The 21188-nt window shown below is 27.0% G+C and overlaps 1 protein-coding gene across 2 annotated transcripts; it reads right to left on the minus strand.

Annotated features, from left to right (window-relative positions):
* Positions 1–432: 432 nt before the first annotated feature.
* On the minus strand, positions 433–20228 carry LOC132918869 (ATP-binding cassette sub-family G member 4). Of its 2 annotated transcripts, XM_060980199.1 has the most exons (14): positions 19872–20228; positions 9307–9437; positions 4093–4210; positions 3380–3569; positions 3113–3258; positions 2796–3034; positions 2585–2731; positions 2394–2495; positions 2135–2322; positions 1871–2039; positions 1702–1802; positions 1411–1566; positions 1151–1336; positions 433–1087 (listed from the first exon to the last, which is right to left on the minus strand). In XM_060980199.1, the coding sequence occupies exons 1-14, from the start codon at positions 19898–19900 to the stop codon at positions 929–931; spliced, it is 2061 nt and encodes a 686-aa protein (XP_060836182.1). In that variant the 5' UTR covers positions 19901–20228; the 3' UTR covers positions 433–928. The 2 variants fall into 2 exon arrangements, with proteins under 2 accessions (XP_060836182.1, XP_060836181.1); XM_060980198.1 differs by lacking the exon at positions 19872–20228 and having other exon boundaries at positions 9307–9855.
* Between the last annotated feature and the right edge of the window lie 960 nt (positions 20229–21188).

Below are 21188 nucleotides of genomic sequence, written 5' to 3' on the forward strand. Positions count from 1 at the left end.
ATTACAATACAAGAATTATATTGTACAATGTAGTACCTCTATGGTCAACACAGACACAATGCCGAGCATAAACAATGTCATTAATACATAGAAACTTTCCATGCGCCAATATAAAATATATGATCCTCAGCACACTTATAAATTGTTATTGCTGTGGTACATTAATATTAACATTTTAATTCAAATAATAAATACTAATTGTGTATAATATATGTTTGAAAATCAAAAGATATAAAATGATTAAAGAACAATTATAATAAAATTTGATCCTAATTACTAGGATACAAATATTTTTAAATACAGAATAATTTTTATATTGAAAAACCATAAATGGTAAAATCGTCATCATTACAAGTACTATTTTATTTGGTATCGAAAATGATTTAATTTTTATACCAAATAGCTATTAGAGAAATAAGTACTCATATAAAATAAAAGGAATCAGATCAAAGTATATTTCGTAATACAATTGATTTAACATTGTATAGAATGCATGTATACATATATAAAAAAGAAATACAAACAATAATAATAAGTTATTAAATAATCTGATAAAATTTGGTCATAGTTCTAAGATTAAACAAATACATAAAAAAAAATGTTTAAAAAAATTAATAAACAAATGAAAACTATTCAACTATTAATCACAGTAATTTAACAATACAATATGTTAAATCTACTAAAACAAATGCCTCGTAGTTTTATATTTTTTCGTCAAAATATATATATATATATTGCTTAGTTGAAAATGTTTATATCACAAAATTACATTTAATTATTATAAAATCTGTATAAACCATAACCGGGCAATAATAATAGATTTGTATATATAAACTATATATACATTCACAGATAATCAAATATCTTAATTAACTATTAACGTATAGTTGATCATAATAGAAGAGCTTTTCAATAATTTACATATAAATTAACGTGAAGACTTGAGCTTCCATCGGAGAAATATGAATGCAGATATACGCAACACAAAGAATATTATAATCAGGGCAACAATATCCAAAGAAAAGCTTGCGTCTGTCATATCTAATTCTCTAAGTGTAGTACTCGGTTTTTTGAAGTGGCAATAAATCTAAAAATTTAAAAGATTTTAAACCAAGTACATGACATTATAATATAAGGTATTGCTATATACCTGGTGACATTGGAGGATTGTTCGATTATAACCATAAGTAGCCAATGCTGTTCCTTCAAAACCATAACGGATATAACTTAGGTATGTGATCCATCGCAAATAAATAGGTATAGCATCAAAGCTCACAAAGAAACCAGAGAAAAGCAAGAAAGGTACAGACATGACTGGTGCTAAGAACACTCCGTTCTAAAAAAATAGTGATTTTAAATTAGTTATAAATGTTGTAATGTAATTATTACTATCAATTATAGTTTACTCACTTGTACATTCATTGCAGCTCCAACTACAAGTCCAACACTTTGAGCAACAAATGATATAAGAAGGCAGGCTGATAAGAACATTCCAAATCTGAACATTTCAAGTGGTTGTGAAGTCATGTAGTACACAATACCCACATACATTACACAAAATATTGCCTAGATAGAAAACAAAAATGAGAATATATTAAAAGGTAAGATATTTAACAGTTATCCTTATTACTTGGGTAAATTGTAATATTTATTAGATATTGTCGATATTGATATATTATACTAATATGAAAAAAAAATTACCTGGAATGGAATATCTGATAATGTAATAGCCAAGTAATATGATCTAAGAGAATACCATCTATTAAAATTTTCTTTGATCAAAACAGGCAACTCTAGAGGAACTATAAAAATGGATTATGTATTTTATTAATTTGTAATTATTTATTAAACAATGAATTGGTAAACTTACATGATAAAATAGTGATTGTCATTGATGTGTACATAAGGAACAACATGTTGAAAAATAGAAATCCAAGATTACTAAGTACTTTGGCGCCATCATTACCAATATCATAATACAATGAACCAATTAAAAATCCAACCAAAATATGAGCAAACAAACGTAAGTACATAAGAGTCTGAAATTAAATTATTCAGTTATTATTAATATAGTATAGTATTATTAACCCCATTTATACATTTTAATAAATTATCTAGTTTTATAAAATTATACCCAATCTCTTCTGCTGAAAAGTAGTGTACGCTTGAGAACAATCCAAAATTGAGCGAATTCAGATGTAGCATATCGCTGTTGACTACTTGGTAAACCATTCTTTAATAAGGTATCAGTAGCTTCATCTGCATTATTTAAATTTCCAGTTTTTATCGAACTCAACTCTGTGTTGATAACAGAGTTGTCATCTAAAATATTAGGAAAAGTTATTGTACATAGGTATAATGAAAAATGTATACAACATTAAATTACTACTTACCAGGTTTGGAAAATTGATTTCCTGCATACTGTAATAAACTATCAGAATCCACAGATTTCGATAATTTATCTATTTCGATAAAGTTCGAAGACAAGTTGCTACCTGAAACCATAAAAGGATAGAAATTAAAAATAATAATTTAAAAAACGTTTTGTAGTTTCAAAGATGATTAATTGTATAGAAATATTTACTTTTCATTATTTCTTTTTGATTGACATTATTCAAATTTTCTGGTTGAGGAAACGGTTTGCCAACTTGAATATCGTATTTTCCATTTTTAATGGCCGTCACCAATTTTCGTACATTGTCACCATACTCGCCACATGACACTTCAATTACTGCACAAGAAATACTATTAATTATACGTCGAGTTGGTTTATTCGAGTATTGAATTTGACTCACGGTAAGACGCGGGGTTATGATAGCTGGGACATTCGAGTCCGAGAGTGCCGAGGAAAGGGACGAGTTGTTTCGTGGATCCCTGGTAGACGCATTGTCCTTCAGCAAGCGTGTACAGATGGTCAAACATCTCGAACAGTCGAGCACTGGGCTGATGAATCGTACAGATAATAGTACGGCCGCCGCGACTAAGCGATTTCAGTAGGGAAATACATTGGAAACAAGAACTGCTGTCTAAGCCACTGAAATTGTATAAATTAACATGTTTTAATATTTGTACGTGTTCGGACATTTATTGTAGTGCTGGTAATGTATCTAACCTAGTTGGCTCATCGAAAAACATAATGGGAGGATTGTTCACAAGTTCAAGAGCGATGGACAAACGTTTTTTTTGCCCACCGGACAAATTGCTTGTCATTGTCCTTCGGTGTTCTTGCAAACCTAATGTTTCTAATATTTCTTGAATCTGAAAATAATGTTAAATTTACGAATAATGGCGATGTTTGTTTCCACGATTATATTTATCTTAGTTGGTCGTAAGAAACGGCAATAATTAAAAAATAAACAGTACGTGTACTGCAACTGACCACTTGATATTTGCTGTCCTTCGATATGTCTGATCCTAACTTTAACGAAGTAGCCACGTGCATAGCTTCTTCTACAGATAAGTTGGCATGAAGCTGATTGTCTTGCATAATATAACATGACAGTTTTCTGAATTGACTCAAATTTCTTTCGTGTCCGTTAATCGTGATAGAACCTTTAACACCGGAACATCTAAAAAGTAAAGTAGAACAAGGCATTAATACATATAAATATATAATTATTATTAAATACTTATAATAATTACAAAATTGTATTGTACATGTATTTTATAAGAATAAATGAGTACCTATATGGGTAAACATTGAATAGAACCAACAAATGCTATAGTACGAAAAAGAAATGTATATTTCGTGTGATAAAATATGAATCAACAATAAAGAAATATGTAATAACAACCAATTCATTTATTATCGAAATGATAGATAAGTCTATAAACATTGTGAACAATGAACATATCATATAGACACGAGTATAACCTTGTTCAGTTGATATGCCAATATGGTCTAAATAATTATTATCAATTTCTAAATGCAAACAAAAGTATTTAACGGTGAGTAGAAAAAACATTTTTTTTTAACAATATAAAATACTTCTCTAATCTGCTATACTTTTCCGATAGTAAAAATCAACAAAATACTAACAATACAAGACAATGGCCGGAATATTACAATAACATTATATAAACTCTTTTTACTTGTATCCCGTGAGTATGTTCAACAGTGTGGATTTTCCGGCACCGGACGGTCCCATGATAGCTGTCAATTCACCTGACCTCAAACGACCGCTTACAGATTTTAAAATATTTTTTGAAGCTGAAAGACAGAAAATAATATAGATTAAACATAGTATAGACAAAATGTTTCAACTTAAGGTGAACAGTGGCGTCTTAGTGATACAAATCTAATTATAGAAAAATTAAAATAAGCCCAAACCGCTCAGTTATTTACTGAAATTGTTTTTAATCCTAAAGAAACTAAAAGCCGAAATGTTAAATTATTGTATACCAAGATATATCAGAAACTGTTTAAATTGTTACACTAAAAAGTGTACCTAACCTAACCTAACTTAACCTTTTGTTTAATTTGTTTTTTATGGTTACATAAAAACTCAACATTTCGGACTTAGTCGATTAAGAGGATGATCTCCTATTTTTAAGCATTTTTTTAACATTTCCTTTAACAAATATTTTTAGAAAAAAAACTGCGTGTTTAAAGGTTTTCTTCATGTGAAATTGTATTGAAAATTTATCGCTGCGACACAGATGCTGATTTCGGATCCTCTCAATATTGTTTATGGTTTCAAAGTTACAAAACTGAAATAATGAACTAATTAAAATTTGTTTTGCTTAAGTTTGTGAAATATCATCGCAGTATTTTGAATAAAACTAACACATCTTGAAACTAAAAAATGATCCAATGCGTCATTCGCAAGGGTGCAAAGTTGTTTTAATTCAAATCAACAAAATCAAATAGGTATTTAATTATGTATGTAGTGTAATACATTTTCAAAAAAAAAAGGTATTTCCTACGTATTATGTAGATATGAATGTTAAGTAAGGTCAACCATAGCAAGCAGTTTCCGCAATTATTTATATTTATCTATTTATATATATTTTAACATTAATATATATATATAGTGTATTACGCATACAAATATGATATTGTGAAATATATTTTAAACATCAGGTATAAAGGAAACATTATGAACTTAAATTTAAAATCCATATTTTTAAGAACAGTAACCTACAAAGAGATTATCAGTAAAAAAAAATAAACAAACGTGTCAATACAATTTTATAATTTAAGACTAGTTCAAAAAATTATATATATACATTCTCTTGAACAGTATAGGTTACTAAAAGATACCGACGATAATTATTGGACTGATATCATGATTTGAAATCGGATATTAACGTTGAAAACAACTTATAATTATTATAAAATAGGTTATATAGAAGGTATTTGCGAGTAGAAATGTATAAAATAATTTGAATTAAATATTATGAACGTATTTAATCTGCTATGTAGGACCTTCAAAAATGATGGATATACTTAGTGCAAAACTGAAAGTAATACAGTTTACGATCAAAGAAATAAAAATGTTATAAGTTAAATTTAGATTCTCGTTCGGAAATATATGTAATAATAATAAATAAATAATATTATTATTATATAAAGTATAAAGGATTACCATTGCATACAATACAAATTGAGAGATAATATGATTAGGGGTTCTCCTTATATCTGAAAAGTTGTATACCTACTATAATATACGAGAACAACCGGTCTGGTCGAGGACATTACACAAATCGTGACCTTGTATTTTAAGTCTGACGAAGATTCTTTAGGTTAGAAAAAAATTAATGGTCAACGTTTAAGTCAATGGTTAATACACACATTACTAGTCATTAAAATTTCGCTAAGAATTCTCCATACATACATGTAAGTAATGTAATACTTGATAATCCTTGTAATTTTAATATGCTGTAAAAATAATACTGATTTCGTTTTTTAAGTCATAAGTAAAAAAAAATTTGAAAAAATATAACTTGTAAATACTGAAGCGTTGAAGAAAAAACATTGTTAATTTCAAAGACATTCAAATTATCATTTGGGTTATTGCTATATATAAATGTGATTCAATACCTAATGATAATAAGTGATAAGGTTATCCTAATAAATGATCAAGATATTTTTTTAAGTTGATGCTTTTGCAGTTAATTTCTGTTTTTTACAATGCTATTAACAACTATTGGGTAAAAGAAGCTCATTGAATTTCAAACTTGAATCTTAAGTTCAAATTTATAAGCCTAGAGTATATTGAAAGTGATTTTTAAACTGTTTCTAAATACTCAAAAAACTAAAACAAATAAATACAAAGCGTCTCAAAATTATGCACAGCACTCCCGAGAATTTTGATTTAATGGAACAATTAAAATATTATTTTATTTTGTTATTTAAAAATTAAAAAATATCCTCTTATTTTGTGCCCGCAAAAAAATTGTAAAATATAATTTTAATATTGAAGTATGTGCAAGTATAAACATAAGTGACACTATGACTATTAGTCATAATAATGAAAGATTAATTTTTTTTTTAACAATCACAATGATAAATATTATTGAATTTAATTTTACTAATATATTAATTAAAACAATTTAATGTTTTTATTTTTGTATTTTTAGAGGCAGCACAATAAGGAAATTGTCTTTAGAATATAATAAGCGAGAGTCGTGTATTTGTTATTGAAATACACAAACGAGTTTCGGTCATGGATAAATAGTAATCGAGACATATCCGGTGGTTATAGGTAAATGCGAAAAATGACAGGTATGGAATATATAATATACAATATATTTAAATAAAAAAGTCCAACTATAATGAAATGATAAAACAATTTCTAAATGTTAACCTGCTGGCTGACACGAAAAATATATAATTAATAATTACCTAATAAACAATAATACTATAATACGTATAATGTATTACAATAATTCAATATTTAATGGGTTAAATTCCAATGATTTTTGTAAATCAATTTTATTATTATTATTAATTCGTTACATAATATGTATAATGTATATTTGCTGAATATAATTATTGATAAAAATTCACTACATAAAATGTTCAATATTCAACTCATGCATTATGGATCAATAATCGCTATCGCTCGAATAAGATATAATTAAACTTAAAATGCAAAGTTGTGATTATATATTACCTATAGATAATAAAGTATAACCGAACATTAGAATTTAGTTCGTTTAAAATGGGTATGAAATGAACACAAAATAACGAATATTATTTATTAGTTATATTAATTTAAATATATAGTGTATAATATTAATTTTTAAAATGTTTAAACCCACAATTTTCTTTCATAACATTCGGGTGAATGTTAATATAGTAGGTATAAATTAATATTATATTTATATGAAATTTAATTTGTATTTAAACCAAGTATCTATCAAATAGAAGAAATAAAAATGTAATTATATTTGTATTAGTATTACACATAGGTAGTATTTTATTGTTTTTGAGCAGGTTATAACAATTTAGTGTCGTTTGCAGAAAAATGGTAGTTAAGGAAACATATCTTCTCCTCACTAAATGTCCCCAGGAATTATATTTAATTCATACATTTTTTTTCATAAACGCGTTTTTTTTAGTTATCGTAATATTATAATATTATCTATTATACTAGCTGGGGTTACCCGGTCTTCGCTTGGCCATAGATATTTTATAGTTATATTTATTGACCGTCAGTTGTTAATTATAATAATATATTATTATGGTAGCCCGAGTCGTGACTACAACAATTTAAAGTAGAAGAATTTTTTTTTAATCTATCGATATAATACAATCGTGAAATAACACAATATTAATTTAAATTCTATGGCGACAGTGGACAAAATTATTATAGCTCCCCGTCCTAGAAAAATCTTTTTGACAATTTATTTAATTGATTAAAAAATTTAAGTTCAATAATACTAAAATTATACAAATTAAAATATGTAACCTTCGATTTCTTGATGTCATGTATAAGTATAACCTCATTTAGTAATTTAATTCAAAACGTAAAAAAACTGATATGTATCAAATTTGAATAGCAACAAAAAATGATGAAATATACTGCGTATATAACCATAAAAAAAAAAATACTTAAGTATTATAAATAGTATATTAATTTATTAATATCGTAGTTTTTTGATAACTGCGGAGTAATGAAAGCAATTAAAAGCGCAATGATTTTGTAATTTTGGTTTTTTAAACAGTTTGGAAAACACTGTTTAGAAGATCTAATACTTTTCACGGACTATACCTATATACGCTATGGTTACAGGTAGGGGGGATACTCGACCTTCTGCTCTTTCCCGCTTATTAATCGTCGTTATGTATTTGGTAATAATATATTATAATGAAAAGATGTTTCTGCTGTAGACGTTTGGCCTAGGGTACACTAGCTAATTTACTATTATTTTAATATTTAAAAATCAACGGGAAAAATAATAACAAAAGAATTCAACCCAGAATAATATACGTCATAGGTATACACGAGATGTTATTGCCTACCGTTTAATACCTATATATACCTATAACTTATATTATAACGGGCTTGGACTCGAAAACAATAACAACTAATAAGAAAACAATGAGAAAACGCTGATTCGTCGGCCTTCGCATCAGTAATAATTTACCTACTGTAATAATAATATAATATGTGTCCGACATAATAATACGCGTGATCAAGATGGACTTCAGACGCTTCAATAAATAAATAGTATGTTGTGTCATATCATGTTTTAGATTCCTAGTGGTGTGACCTTATATCCACGGGCAATTCTCCTATACCTATAATAACATTAAATATTTATACATATTATTATACCAGTTAAATTGGCCATAATAACCTTATTTCTAAATTTCTACTACCTTTCATTACTTTATGAATCGTATAATTAGGAAAATACATTTTTATATAGTAGCAATGAATGAGTAAGGACATAAAGATTAAGTTGTAATTATATGTGAATTTTAAGTGTACAATGATCATCAAAACCCTACCAACTACTATATGGTCCATCCATTACTATTAGTTGACATGAAGGCAAATCGTATAGAAATTATACTATCAGGACCGATAATAGTAAAATGGCCTCAACGGTTAAATTATATTAACTACATGATAATATCGTCTGCAATGGCCTCGTTGACACAAATACAATAATACGTAATAAACTAATAACAAAACAACTAACATGATTTTTATCCATCAACTTGACTAGTCAATTTTAAGCTATAGTTTTTATTTTTTTTATTTACAACGTAATTTCTACTCTATACATATCTACATAATATATAAATAAGAATATAATTTATAAAAATATAATGTTTGAAAATACACTCACTGTTTTTGGTGCCTTCGGTTACGGTGTACATGAGGTCGGAAAAGGCGATGTCCACAGGCGGCCTCTTGGGAAGGTGACTCAGGGTTTTGGGCTGACATGGCGTAATTGTTACTTTGACCGCACCGGATTTCCTGTCAACAGACACGGGATCGATAATTAAACGGCCGTCTTGTTTCACGGCGGACAGTTCGTCCATAGGGACAACGATGGATTCATCGATTATGGTCATGATGAATTATCGCTGCAGCTGTACCAGGACCAACACTTTTATGCGCGTTTTTTAATAATACGTCTATGTTTATAAATAATAATTAATAATAATTCTACGGATATCAATGTCCGGTTTCCGTACGAATTTAATTCGAATAGAAAATAAAATCGATTTTAATTATCACGCATATTCTAATCGGGAACGTACGAGGACCGTTTGCCTGCAGTTCATCGCGACCACTACTAGCTGCATAATATTACTATGCTGACGAGCTTGACTACGTATTTTTTGCTTGCGCGCTGTAGTAGCGCGGCACTCGCGTATATATAATGTATATAATAACTGTTGGCGACTGAATGTTATAATAGTAGGGACTAGGAAATAACCTTTGTTTGCCTTGAAAGACGCCGCCGTTCCCCCACTCCTAGTGCTGACTCTGTGTATATATATATACTCGGTAAAATTAAGCACACCATCCGATAGTCGGGTAAATTAGTAAAATCAAAATAATATTATCGCGTGTGTGTGTGTGTGTGTGTAATAATTGTTATGACGTATTGTATGGCCGTCACGTTGGTCTATCCATCTAGTATTTAAACGGCACAAAGGATAATTGTATTACTTCATTATTCTATTAGATATACTACATTAGAGTTGATAAAGTGTGTATAATACTATTAATACTACAATAATATAATATTATTATGACGTTTTTAAGCATTACATGAAGCTGAATGTAAATCGATAATTTGGTTAGGTCGAAACACTACCAAAATACTAGTATATATACTATACACACATCCGCAGTGAGCCAGTGACACCAAATTTTAAATCGATACAAGACTTATTGAATGTTATAATTATTAATTGTTATCATATTTTCGATTACTTTAATATAATAACATAATATGTCATAAAATGCAATCCGTAAACGTGTTCATCAACTTATGACATCGATATATTAATTCATTGCTATACTGATTTCCTAATTTTCTATCCTGATATCTTCACATTATACTAAAAATTCACTAACAAATAATCTGGATACATTATACAACATTTTAACATAAACCACGGAACTACTAGCCACATCTAAATATAAATATAATATAAGTACCTCGATAAGTACCTTATATATACAATATACGTAATAATTTAAAGGCTAACTGATTAATTTTTTATAAACAAATGTAAGTACTAATAAGTATATAGGCTGCATTGAATTATTCGAATATTAATTGGCTACTAATATGTTAAAAAAGTTTAACTTAATTTAAATATATCCATTACAAACTTTCAGACAAGGAATGTTCAGAAATTCAATACGGAAAAACATTAGGTTAACGATTGTTCCTAATTTGTATTTAATTTATTCAAATAAAAGTATATTTTATACCTCTTTTAACCTTCAACCTAAAGTTATGTATGTAACATAACTTTTCAAGTATACTGATAATGTAATTATGTGATACCAAATAAAAGGAGAATACAATATTCTTTCAATATGTAAATAGCCAAATATTTATTGGTAGGTACTTTCTGGCAAGTAAACTGTATCGTCTGTATCAGAAGGAGAGTCTTGGGGGGTGAAAGTTAAGTGTTATTTTCAAATATTGTTACTTTTTTATGCACTTAATTTATGATGTTTTAAAGTAATTTTATTTCATGTCCAAAAAATCGAATAGATATAAAATGTATTATAGCTTGGTCAATTTGAATTTTTTTCCCCTATTTTATTTCAAATTTGAAAATGATTATTATTTAGTTGATTATATTATAAATAAATCTATGTGGCCGATATTTTAAAATGGCTTAATTTCTTATTTCAAGGAGAGGATTTATTGAAGAACCACGTATTAATGTACTGTAATGATGTACGCATAAGCATATATTTTAAATGTTAAATATTCAATAAAATAATTATAATAATTGTTAGCCATTAATGATATGATATTACAAAAACATGTACATACACACACATACAATATTATATTATATAAGGATTCCAGTTTCATGTTCAATAGGAGACGCGTTATTATTGTCTTTTTGTAAGGACGGTCAAAGGTGAGTGTAAGAGACTACGCAGATCGTTCAGGCAAAAATACGTAATAATAATTCAGTTATAAACGTCTGTAATTAATTAAAATTCGTGTATTAAAAAGTGTATTAAAAATTAAATAAAATCATCATAGTGGTTCAAAGAAAAAATGTGTACTTAATTATTTTAAGAAATAAATCGATCACCTCATATTACATCTTGAACGCGAACAACGATTTCAACAAGCAAGTCGCTACAAGGATTAGAGAGGTAATATTACCAAACTATTGTTTAACAAGTAATGATTTAGAGATAAAATATAATAGTCCCCAACTAACTTATAACCATTTTTCTCATTCATTACAGTACGTTTATTAATTAATTTAATTTATATATTTATGAATACTTGTCTTATACATAATATAGCTTGTATAGATAAGTTTGTATATTAGTTATGTCAATTTAACGAACCACAACAATTAAGTATAGACGATCCGACGAGACATAACGATCTAGTTGTTACATGGGTATATAGTTATTATTTTATCCAGGAGTCAAAATTAATAATAATTCAATCACTGCCGCTTGCCACCGATTTTGCCTATTTTGTTTCGTAAATTTGAGTGTATATAATTAATCAATTAATGCATAGTGCAGACCTTACGATAGAATTTTTTCATAACATAGCTCAATGTACTATGTACCTATACCAACAGATCAAATTTAATAAATCTGTCAAAAAGAATAAGTAATGAGGTTTTTTATTATTATTTTATTGTAGGTCATAATAATATAGAGTGTGTAATATAATTGTGATAGTATGTTAAATGATATTGATTTAATGAAGAGAAAATATATTTCTTTTCTTTAATTAACCTTAAATACGATTTAAATTGTATGAATTAGATAATCAAGTATTATACATCACACTAAGCATATAATACACAATACATAAATATTTATAGGAACAATAAAATCAAATACAAATTATAGTAGAATTAACATTGTTCAGGATAAGTGGCGTACGGATGGGAGACACACACATAGTGAAATTTCAGATATAATTAAAATATTTTATGTATCTTATGTAAATACGTTATACTTATAAACCCCTTCCCTACCGGTTCCTTAAAAAATGTAATTGGCCCATGGAGAAAATAATACCTATATACGTTACTATATACTCAATATTGCATCAGTTAAATACCAGTTAGCAGTTTTTTTTATACTGATCACAATAAAAAAACAAAATTTTAAAACGATTTATTTGAAGATTGTCCATTCGGAACTGTAAAGACAAGGGCATTCGTAGGTATCGTAGTTATATATTTGTTTTAAATTAGACGTATCATTCATATCATTTTAAGTAATAATTTTAAACATTATTGTACAGAAATTATATCAATAAATAACTTAATAAAAAATATATTTTTTTATTTGTTTTTATATTTAAGCTTAGCTTTCACAACCAAAGGACTTGCACAATATCTATTGTCTAAAACTATTTGATATAATAACAAATACATTTACTTAAGTTTACAGTATAAATTCCGAAGTGTTTGAAATAAATATAAAGTATTACATTATAATCAAATCTATATACATTATAGACTTATACGTAGTATACTAAATAATCCATGTTTGAATACTAAGAATAATATATTTTGTTTTTATTTTCACGACTTATAATAATATCTAAGTATTTTGTAATTTATTAAGTATACTCATGTCATAACCATAAGCTATCAATCAACATAATTATTACAAATATCTAGGTATACATGGCGAAATTAATATTACTCACACTAAACGTGCATACAGAACACATTATCGCCAATATTGCTATATAAAATATTTCGTACAATTCCAACATCCGATTAGTTAGGTAGTATACCTACTATTAAATAATAATGCGGTACACTTCGTAAATAGTGCATTACAGTTGTTAGAAGTACCTATGTAGTGTGTCTCATCAGCCATCACGCTTGTATTATTGTGTAATAATGGTTGTAATCACATAAGGATTTCAGTATACTTATAGAAATTTATGTATTCATTATTGACGAAACAAATTAATATAAATTATAATAGATAATAAATAGACGTTGCTTAAATACATTTCGTAGGTAAATGTATTACACCAACTAATTATCTATATTATAATATTCTTGAGTATTAGTACATAAGTTTTTTTAAAACATTTAATAATATAAGAAAACTAAAATATTTAATACGCTTTATATAACAGTGAATTCCACTAATCAAATAAATTATGTGTAATCAAATAAGCAATTTAATATCAAAACACATCTCTTAATCATTTTATGTTTTTAAATTATTAAGCATAGATATTAGACATTAACTGATTACAATAAAATAATTACACATTATTTATTGCAATTATGATTTTTTTAACGCGATTTATGATCTATTTAAAATATCGGATTCCTTAATCGCGATTATAGTACGTATATGACGTATATTATAATATAAATGAAACCATAACTCTACAAACTTCATACCCCCTTCCCGAGTTAAGAATCGCAGACATAAAATACACATGAAGTACGCTGTACTCGTACATGAGTCGAATACCGAGTATGATTAATTGCAATATGGATAAACAATGTTAAAGCCTTAATAAATGTAACTATGCAAAACAAAATACACGCATGTTATTTGTGTTGTGTTACGTAACTGCAACGATGTTCTTAATAGATTCTATTTTTTAATTGCCTACTGTTTTAATAACAATAATAACATAATAATAATATACATTATTATTACAATTAAATATTAATGGTATAAACACATACATAAATACTATGTATTACATATTATATACATTTAATTTCATAACTAAGTGTCATTACTCAACATACACACAACTCGCGAAAAGACATTCTCCGTCGCCCATCAACACATTATAACGATGCTGACACAGACTTTCTATTAGTTATACTTATACCTATTCATATTATTTTTGTTCTAAAATTTAAAATACTTTGTCTGTTAATCTAATATTCTAAATTGGTTTGAAGTGTCAACATAATACATGTGAATTAAATATAAATAATAACACAATTTAATGAATCAATAGTATATTATGATAAACGTAAATTCTTATTAAATAAAATCATTAAAATCTCAAATTTTACTTTAACTAAGATATTCGATTTATATTAAAAAATCAGCTATCGATATATACCCAAAAATGTATTAATATATATTTAATTTTTTTTTAAAAAAACTTTTCCATCTTAATGAGAAAATTGTGTTCCTGATTAACTCGTTATATAATAACTTTCTATTAACATAAATATAACTATTTCAATATCATAATACCAATTTTATTAGTGCATTTCAGTAATGTATCGCGTGTCAAAAGCAGACCTACAGAAGCAAAATAACAGGATGTCGATAAAAAAAATATTTAAAAACATCACGTTTTTTAACGCAAAAATATCTACAAAATAATAATTTTAAATAATCCTTATTAGAACTATATTATAAACAATAATAAAATACAAGCACGTGCATAAAATAGGTTTTATCATATAGATATAATACCTTCTAAAAACTACATAGGTTGACAAAATTTAGTAATTAATAAACGATTAAATTAAATGTGTTTAAAAACTATAGGAAAAATGGTTTAAAATTAGTATACAAAAAAATATTTAAAGGTAATGCAAATCAACTTGAGTACTTGAATATAATGAATAAATATATTTTATTGTAAATTTTATAAAAATAAAAATATAACACAATTATTTATTATATAAAATATAACGTAATATACGTAAAGAAGTTTACGTTTTATAATGTAAGTATAATGAATTTAACATATTTTAATATTTTCAGATATATACGTCCTTCTTGTAAAACGCAACAATAAAATCAATTTTTTAGGTATTTGACATAGGCATAGGGTATATTTCCTTCTTTGTAAATACTTAAATGTTAGTATGTTACTAAAGGATTAAAATTAAAAAAATATTGACGATCTACAAAAAAATATAGGATAAATCGCTGCATATGAACATTTTTCTAAAGATCACGATTTTCAATTACGAAAATAATATTATACACTAAGGTTATTTATTAATATGATCACATTCAATAATTATTCCAACAAATACTAAACACTGCTAAACATTGCTAAACCAAACTCTTTCAAAAATTGATATCTTGACAAGATGATTTATGTCTTATGATTATTTTTATCTTAACGAAATAAATTGACAAGATATCAACAAAATTAATTTCGTACAGTTACGCACATCAAAAGGTGGATTAAATCATCTTTTGATCGGATGATATTTTAATACATATCTACCTATAATAATAAATAATAATATACTACAGCTACAATATCATACCATAATATCAATAACCAATGAAATGTGGTGGAAGACTCCAACCCTTTTCCCAGATATGTGTATCACTAAGTTATATACCTAGTATCTACCTATTTACTTTTTCATGATTTATTTTAAAATGTATTTAACATCTAAATCTTGTATGTGATCGAAATATTAGTGCACCTATTCATCCTGTACACATACTGTAATAATGTGATATATTATGCTTACTTATATATGAGATACATAGCATATTTTATTATAACATTTATAACACATCAATCACAACAATTTTATAAAAAATTTAAAACAATAATAATTATACATGAAAATGTCAATAATTAATGTTGTATTTTTTTTTTTAACTGTGTGGTTTACCCATACTGCATTATAATCTACAAATAATATTTCCACGAATGGAGGGAGGAATGTAGTTAGTAATCAGCATATCTTATTATATCTTAGAACCTTGAACTTTTTTTGAGATACTAAAAACATAATAGAAGTATAATATTATATTATAGCTACAATTAATATCAAATTTACCAAAACATTTTTATATTTAAAAAAAAAATTTAGATTTATTGCAATAAACATAAATTAACAAAAACGTTAGTAAAAATTATCTTTTATTATTGTAAAACATTTTGAAACTCAGTAGAATGATAAATGGACAACTGATATACCCACGTGATAAAGTAAATAGCCAAATACGAGGTCAAATATGTAAGGAACTAAAACATAGTCCATTCATATTTTAAGCAAACATTAATACCACAAAAATTATATATAGTAAAAATTTCACTAGCATCGTTTCTATGATATTATAAGGTTAATAATCATATAGTTAACTTTCATGCATAGTGAGTTTGTGTATAGTTGCATCAACAAATTCTCTTTTCAAATAATTACACAATTCTTCTTCTAGAGAGAAAGTAACTACTAACTTCCTTGACCTAATCATATTTTATTTATAAACATTGAATAAATATCTAATATCTTCTTAAGATAAATATGTTGATAAAAAGATATATAATATGAATAATATGACATATTAAAATAGCGGAAGAAATATTCTAACTTCTAAGTTAAATTTATTCAAAATAATTAAAAAAAAATTTAATTTATAGTATTTTTATATTCTGTGGAATAAAAAATAAAAAAAATAATAACTTAGATTTTTTTTAATGTATCTTTAATACACCTATATCTAGGATATGTTTAATATTATATGTATTGATTTTTTTAAACAAATTTCTCTAACACATGTATCTAACAACATAGATTCAGAGAACAAAAAACAGGTTTTACAATTTCAGCAGTTGTTCGTTTGAGGAAAAGTGAAAGTGAAACTGAAGGCTTAATTTATAAGATTCTCAACAAACTAAGCCCATATGTACATATTATGTTATAACAGGATGCCAGGCTGATAATCATAGACAAAAACAGACTTTATTAGAGTATACAATACAAAAATAATTAGAACCTTCAACTGAAAAAAAAATAGTAATCAAATTACAATTTACTAAAACATTCACCCTAAACAAAATTAATACTTTATTAATTATTTCACACATAATTTAAAAAAAAATAAAATCCAATTACAATTTAACTAAAAAACAATATAGCTTAAGACTTAAAATTTGAATAATCCCCATAATTATTAGTGCATAAACATATTTTATTCATTTAGTAGGTGCTATATAAATAAAAAGTTGATTGAAGCAAACATTTTTAAGGATAGAAAATATATTACATTGCTTCTAGGAAACAGCTTTCCAAAGCCTAATAGATAAGGAAAAACCAAATTTTCTATTTGTTGACATTAATTGTAACTTTTAAGTAAAAAAAATGTTTTGGGTATAAATTTTTTGTCCAATAATAACCTTGATAATAACACCAAAAATACATTACTATTAATATGCCTAAGTAACATATTATATTATATATTTTAGGTAATAATGAATAATATAACATTCAACAACCATTGAAATATTGAATATGAATTAATATAACTTAAGAAGTACTTAATAGATAACAGACCCATGTGTTTTCACTATCTTATTGACACATAATGTTGACAATTATATACTAGAAAGAATTAATTTTACTCTGTTTTGTTTTAGTATTAAAGTGATTTTATAAATTTTGAAATGCTCATAACTTGCTTTAAAATTAAAATATAAAAAACCTACAAAAAGCCCGGGATAATTATTTTGCCGTTAAATTTGATAATAGCCAATAGGTCATACACTCTAATACTAAAAAAACATGGTAAAATGGATTTTTCTTAACGTAAAATTTTCTATGTTTTGTGTTACACAGAACTAGTAAGACAAAGTCAATGTATGGGAGTATGATGAACTCTTAGTTATAAACATGAACTAAGAAGATCTTCTTAGTTCATGATTATAAATAACATAATTTTCTAAAATAAAATAATTACTTAAACTATAAATTACTGTACAATGAGGAAATTATTTAAGGAATAATGCATTACCTAAATACTTAGGTTGTCTTTTTAGATCTTTCTTATATCTATATGCCTAAAAATAATAATATATCTAATACTACCAATGATAATAACTAAACAAAAATACTTAAATAGATATTTCTTTAACACTAAATTTATAAATGCATATAAAATAAAACATAAGACCCACTGAATAATTTAAATATAAATTTTCAATATTACTATAATAAGTAATTAATTTACACAGGGGTATTAGAGAGGTACACGTATAAAACTATACTGAAAGTAGTTTGACTAAATAATTTAATAATAGCCATAGTTTCATGATCAATAAACCTTTATTATAAATAATATATTATTTACTAGTACTTTAATCAGTATAAGTTATTATTTGCCAAATAAAGGTTTAAATACTTATAAGATAAATACAGTTCAAACTGTGCTTATTTAATAAATATAGATAAATATATTATAATATTGCAATCCCTCCCTGCACCAACAATTATGAGCATAACTCAATAAATGCATACTATAACTAGCAAATGGAGACACACATCTTTCTTCATTGATAGATTAGAATTACCTACCTAATATTCATTTTTTGTTTCTATTATTTTTCATAATATATCATGTTTTTAATTTTAATAATGTGCATTTAAATCAGGCCACACTCATATTGTATATAAATAAATTATATACTAACCCAATAATTTTGAAATAAGAAAAATAGCATACTATGTCTCTTTACTAAAATTGTTATCTGTGAAGAAATTTACTCAGTGTTTATCTCGATTCATTAAGAACAATATGTTATAGTTAATAAGAGAAAATGTGATATAATGCACGGTAGGTACATCATTTAATAGTATTAACTATTGTACGTAGGATACAAAATATACTTGCGTAGTGGTAAATTGTGAGTAAGCACTGTGCAAAAGTGTAATTAGCAAATTTTATCAACATAGTTATTGATTACAGTATTTATAAACATAAACACAACTACACTATCACAAGTAATATATTCATCTTAATTATAAGCATTTCAAAATTTGTGAAAGTTTTCAACAGTTGTGTAAGCTAGAAAACCAGGCATAATATTATATTATGTGGACACTATACAGATACCAGTAGACATTTTTCAAAAGGATGAAGGCAAACTTCTATACCTAATAAACATAATGATATCTAATTTTAAGTCAGGGACAAATGTCTTACACAACCCCATTCGACCAGATGCGGTAGTGGTACAAGGATCAAGTTTTAATTGACATGTACGGTACAATTCCTAGTCACAGTTGGAATCCTTGTCGATCGGTATGCTCTGACCAGCTGCTACCCGGCGATAAAACAAACGTTGTGACTCAAATCAAATGTATATTTATGTATCCAGTCGCAAGCCAAATCAACCAGTACCATCTCAATTACAAAACCATGAACATTAAAACATATACATATAGGCGGTATCCAAACATAACTCACTTGTTGTTGTTCAACACGAAGGAATTCATATTTGACGACGTGGACAAAACGGAATGTCTACGATGATGACAATATTACCCTGGCAATGTCGGGGTGCTCTTTCGGGTGCCACTAGCACTGCACTACCCCAAAATATCGCGGTAGGGCGAACGTCTCGGATGCAGAGTACACTGTATGCGTTAATAATATACGTTCACGATTAGACGGTGATTAGCAGACGATCAGACAGTTAACGGCGCACAGAACAAGACACATCCATTATGACGATTGAATGTTGACTGTTGAGTGTTTAGTGTTGACTATAACGAACGGGTTATCGTTATCATCAGATGTTTCGCTTCGGTAAGCAGGTGAGTGGTGACGACTGACGATTGGCGCTGCTATATTTTTTCCGGATCAGCATTCAGCGCACCACGCGTGTCGCATCCCCCACCACGGTCGCGGCGGTCGGCGAATCGTTACCGCGGATACCGAAAGTATACGTAATCACACGGGTAAAATACCTGTCGATCCCGATACCTACCTCTGCAGTCTGCAGTCTGCGGGCTATACGGTTGAGCGGTTCTTTCTCTCTTCTAAACTTCTGCCAGTTTTACTATTATATTATATCGTTATAATACTCTCGGCCTCTGAATGATTTCGTGAACGCACGCGACGATACTATAACTTGAAGTAAGTTACATAAGCTGAAGTCGAATTAGGTACAATTAATGTACAATGAATAATGATCGAATGATATACATTATGGTTACGTTATATAAGAGCAATTCGTAGTCGACAACGATCGTCATGCGCCAATGACATCCATATAGTAATAGTAAGATATAGAAACCGCCACAAGGCACAAGTTTCAAGTGTATTTATGTGCAGGCCACAGGTCACGTATATAAATACTATCGTAGTATCGTATCTAGACTTCTTCAGATCTCCCTATAGCTCAAATAGTTATTAAGGTTCTACTTTTTTTACAGTATTTTAAAAATTGATCAATTTAATAACTAAATAATTATTTAATTTATTAACTTTTAATACCTACTATGTAGCCCGAGGTATCTATCCTAAAGTAGTCTGATAAATAATGATAAATTAAAAATAAATTTCAAATTTGCGACGATCTATTTAAGTTTTTTAATTTATGAGATTCTTTCTAAAATAGTGTACTAGTGTACTTGATATTATTTACTATTTTGTTTACCGTATAGATGACAGTTCTAGAGAAGTCAATTTTCTTAAAACACAGACCAAATCAGCAAAGGGTGATTTTATCTTAGTAATACCTATATATATGCTCCATCAGTTAAAAATTGCAAGACATAA

The sequence above is a fragment of the Rhopalosiphum padi genome, chromosome 2, assembly GCF_020882245.1.
Source record: "Rhopalosiphum padi isolate XX-2018 chromosome 2, ASM2088224v1, whole genome shotgun sequence".
NCBI classification, from domain to species: domain Eukaryota; kingdom Metazoa; phylum Arthropoda; class Insecta; order Hemiptera; family Aphididae; genus Rhopalosiphum; species Rhopalosiphum padi.

Coding starts and splice junctions, on each gene's coding strand:
- LOC132918869 (XM_060980198.1), bottom strand. CDS start 9,535: ATGACCATAATCGATGAATCCATCGTTGTCCCTATGGACGAACTGTCC. Junction 1,567..1,701: donor TATCAGATATTCCATTCCAG/GTAATTTTTTTT, acceptor TTTTCTATCTAG/GCAATATTTTGTGTAATGTA. Junction 1,337..1,410: donor GAGCTGCAATGAATGTACAA/GTGAGTAAACTA, acceptor CTATTTTTTTAG/AACGGAGTGTTCTTAGCACC.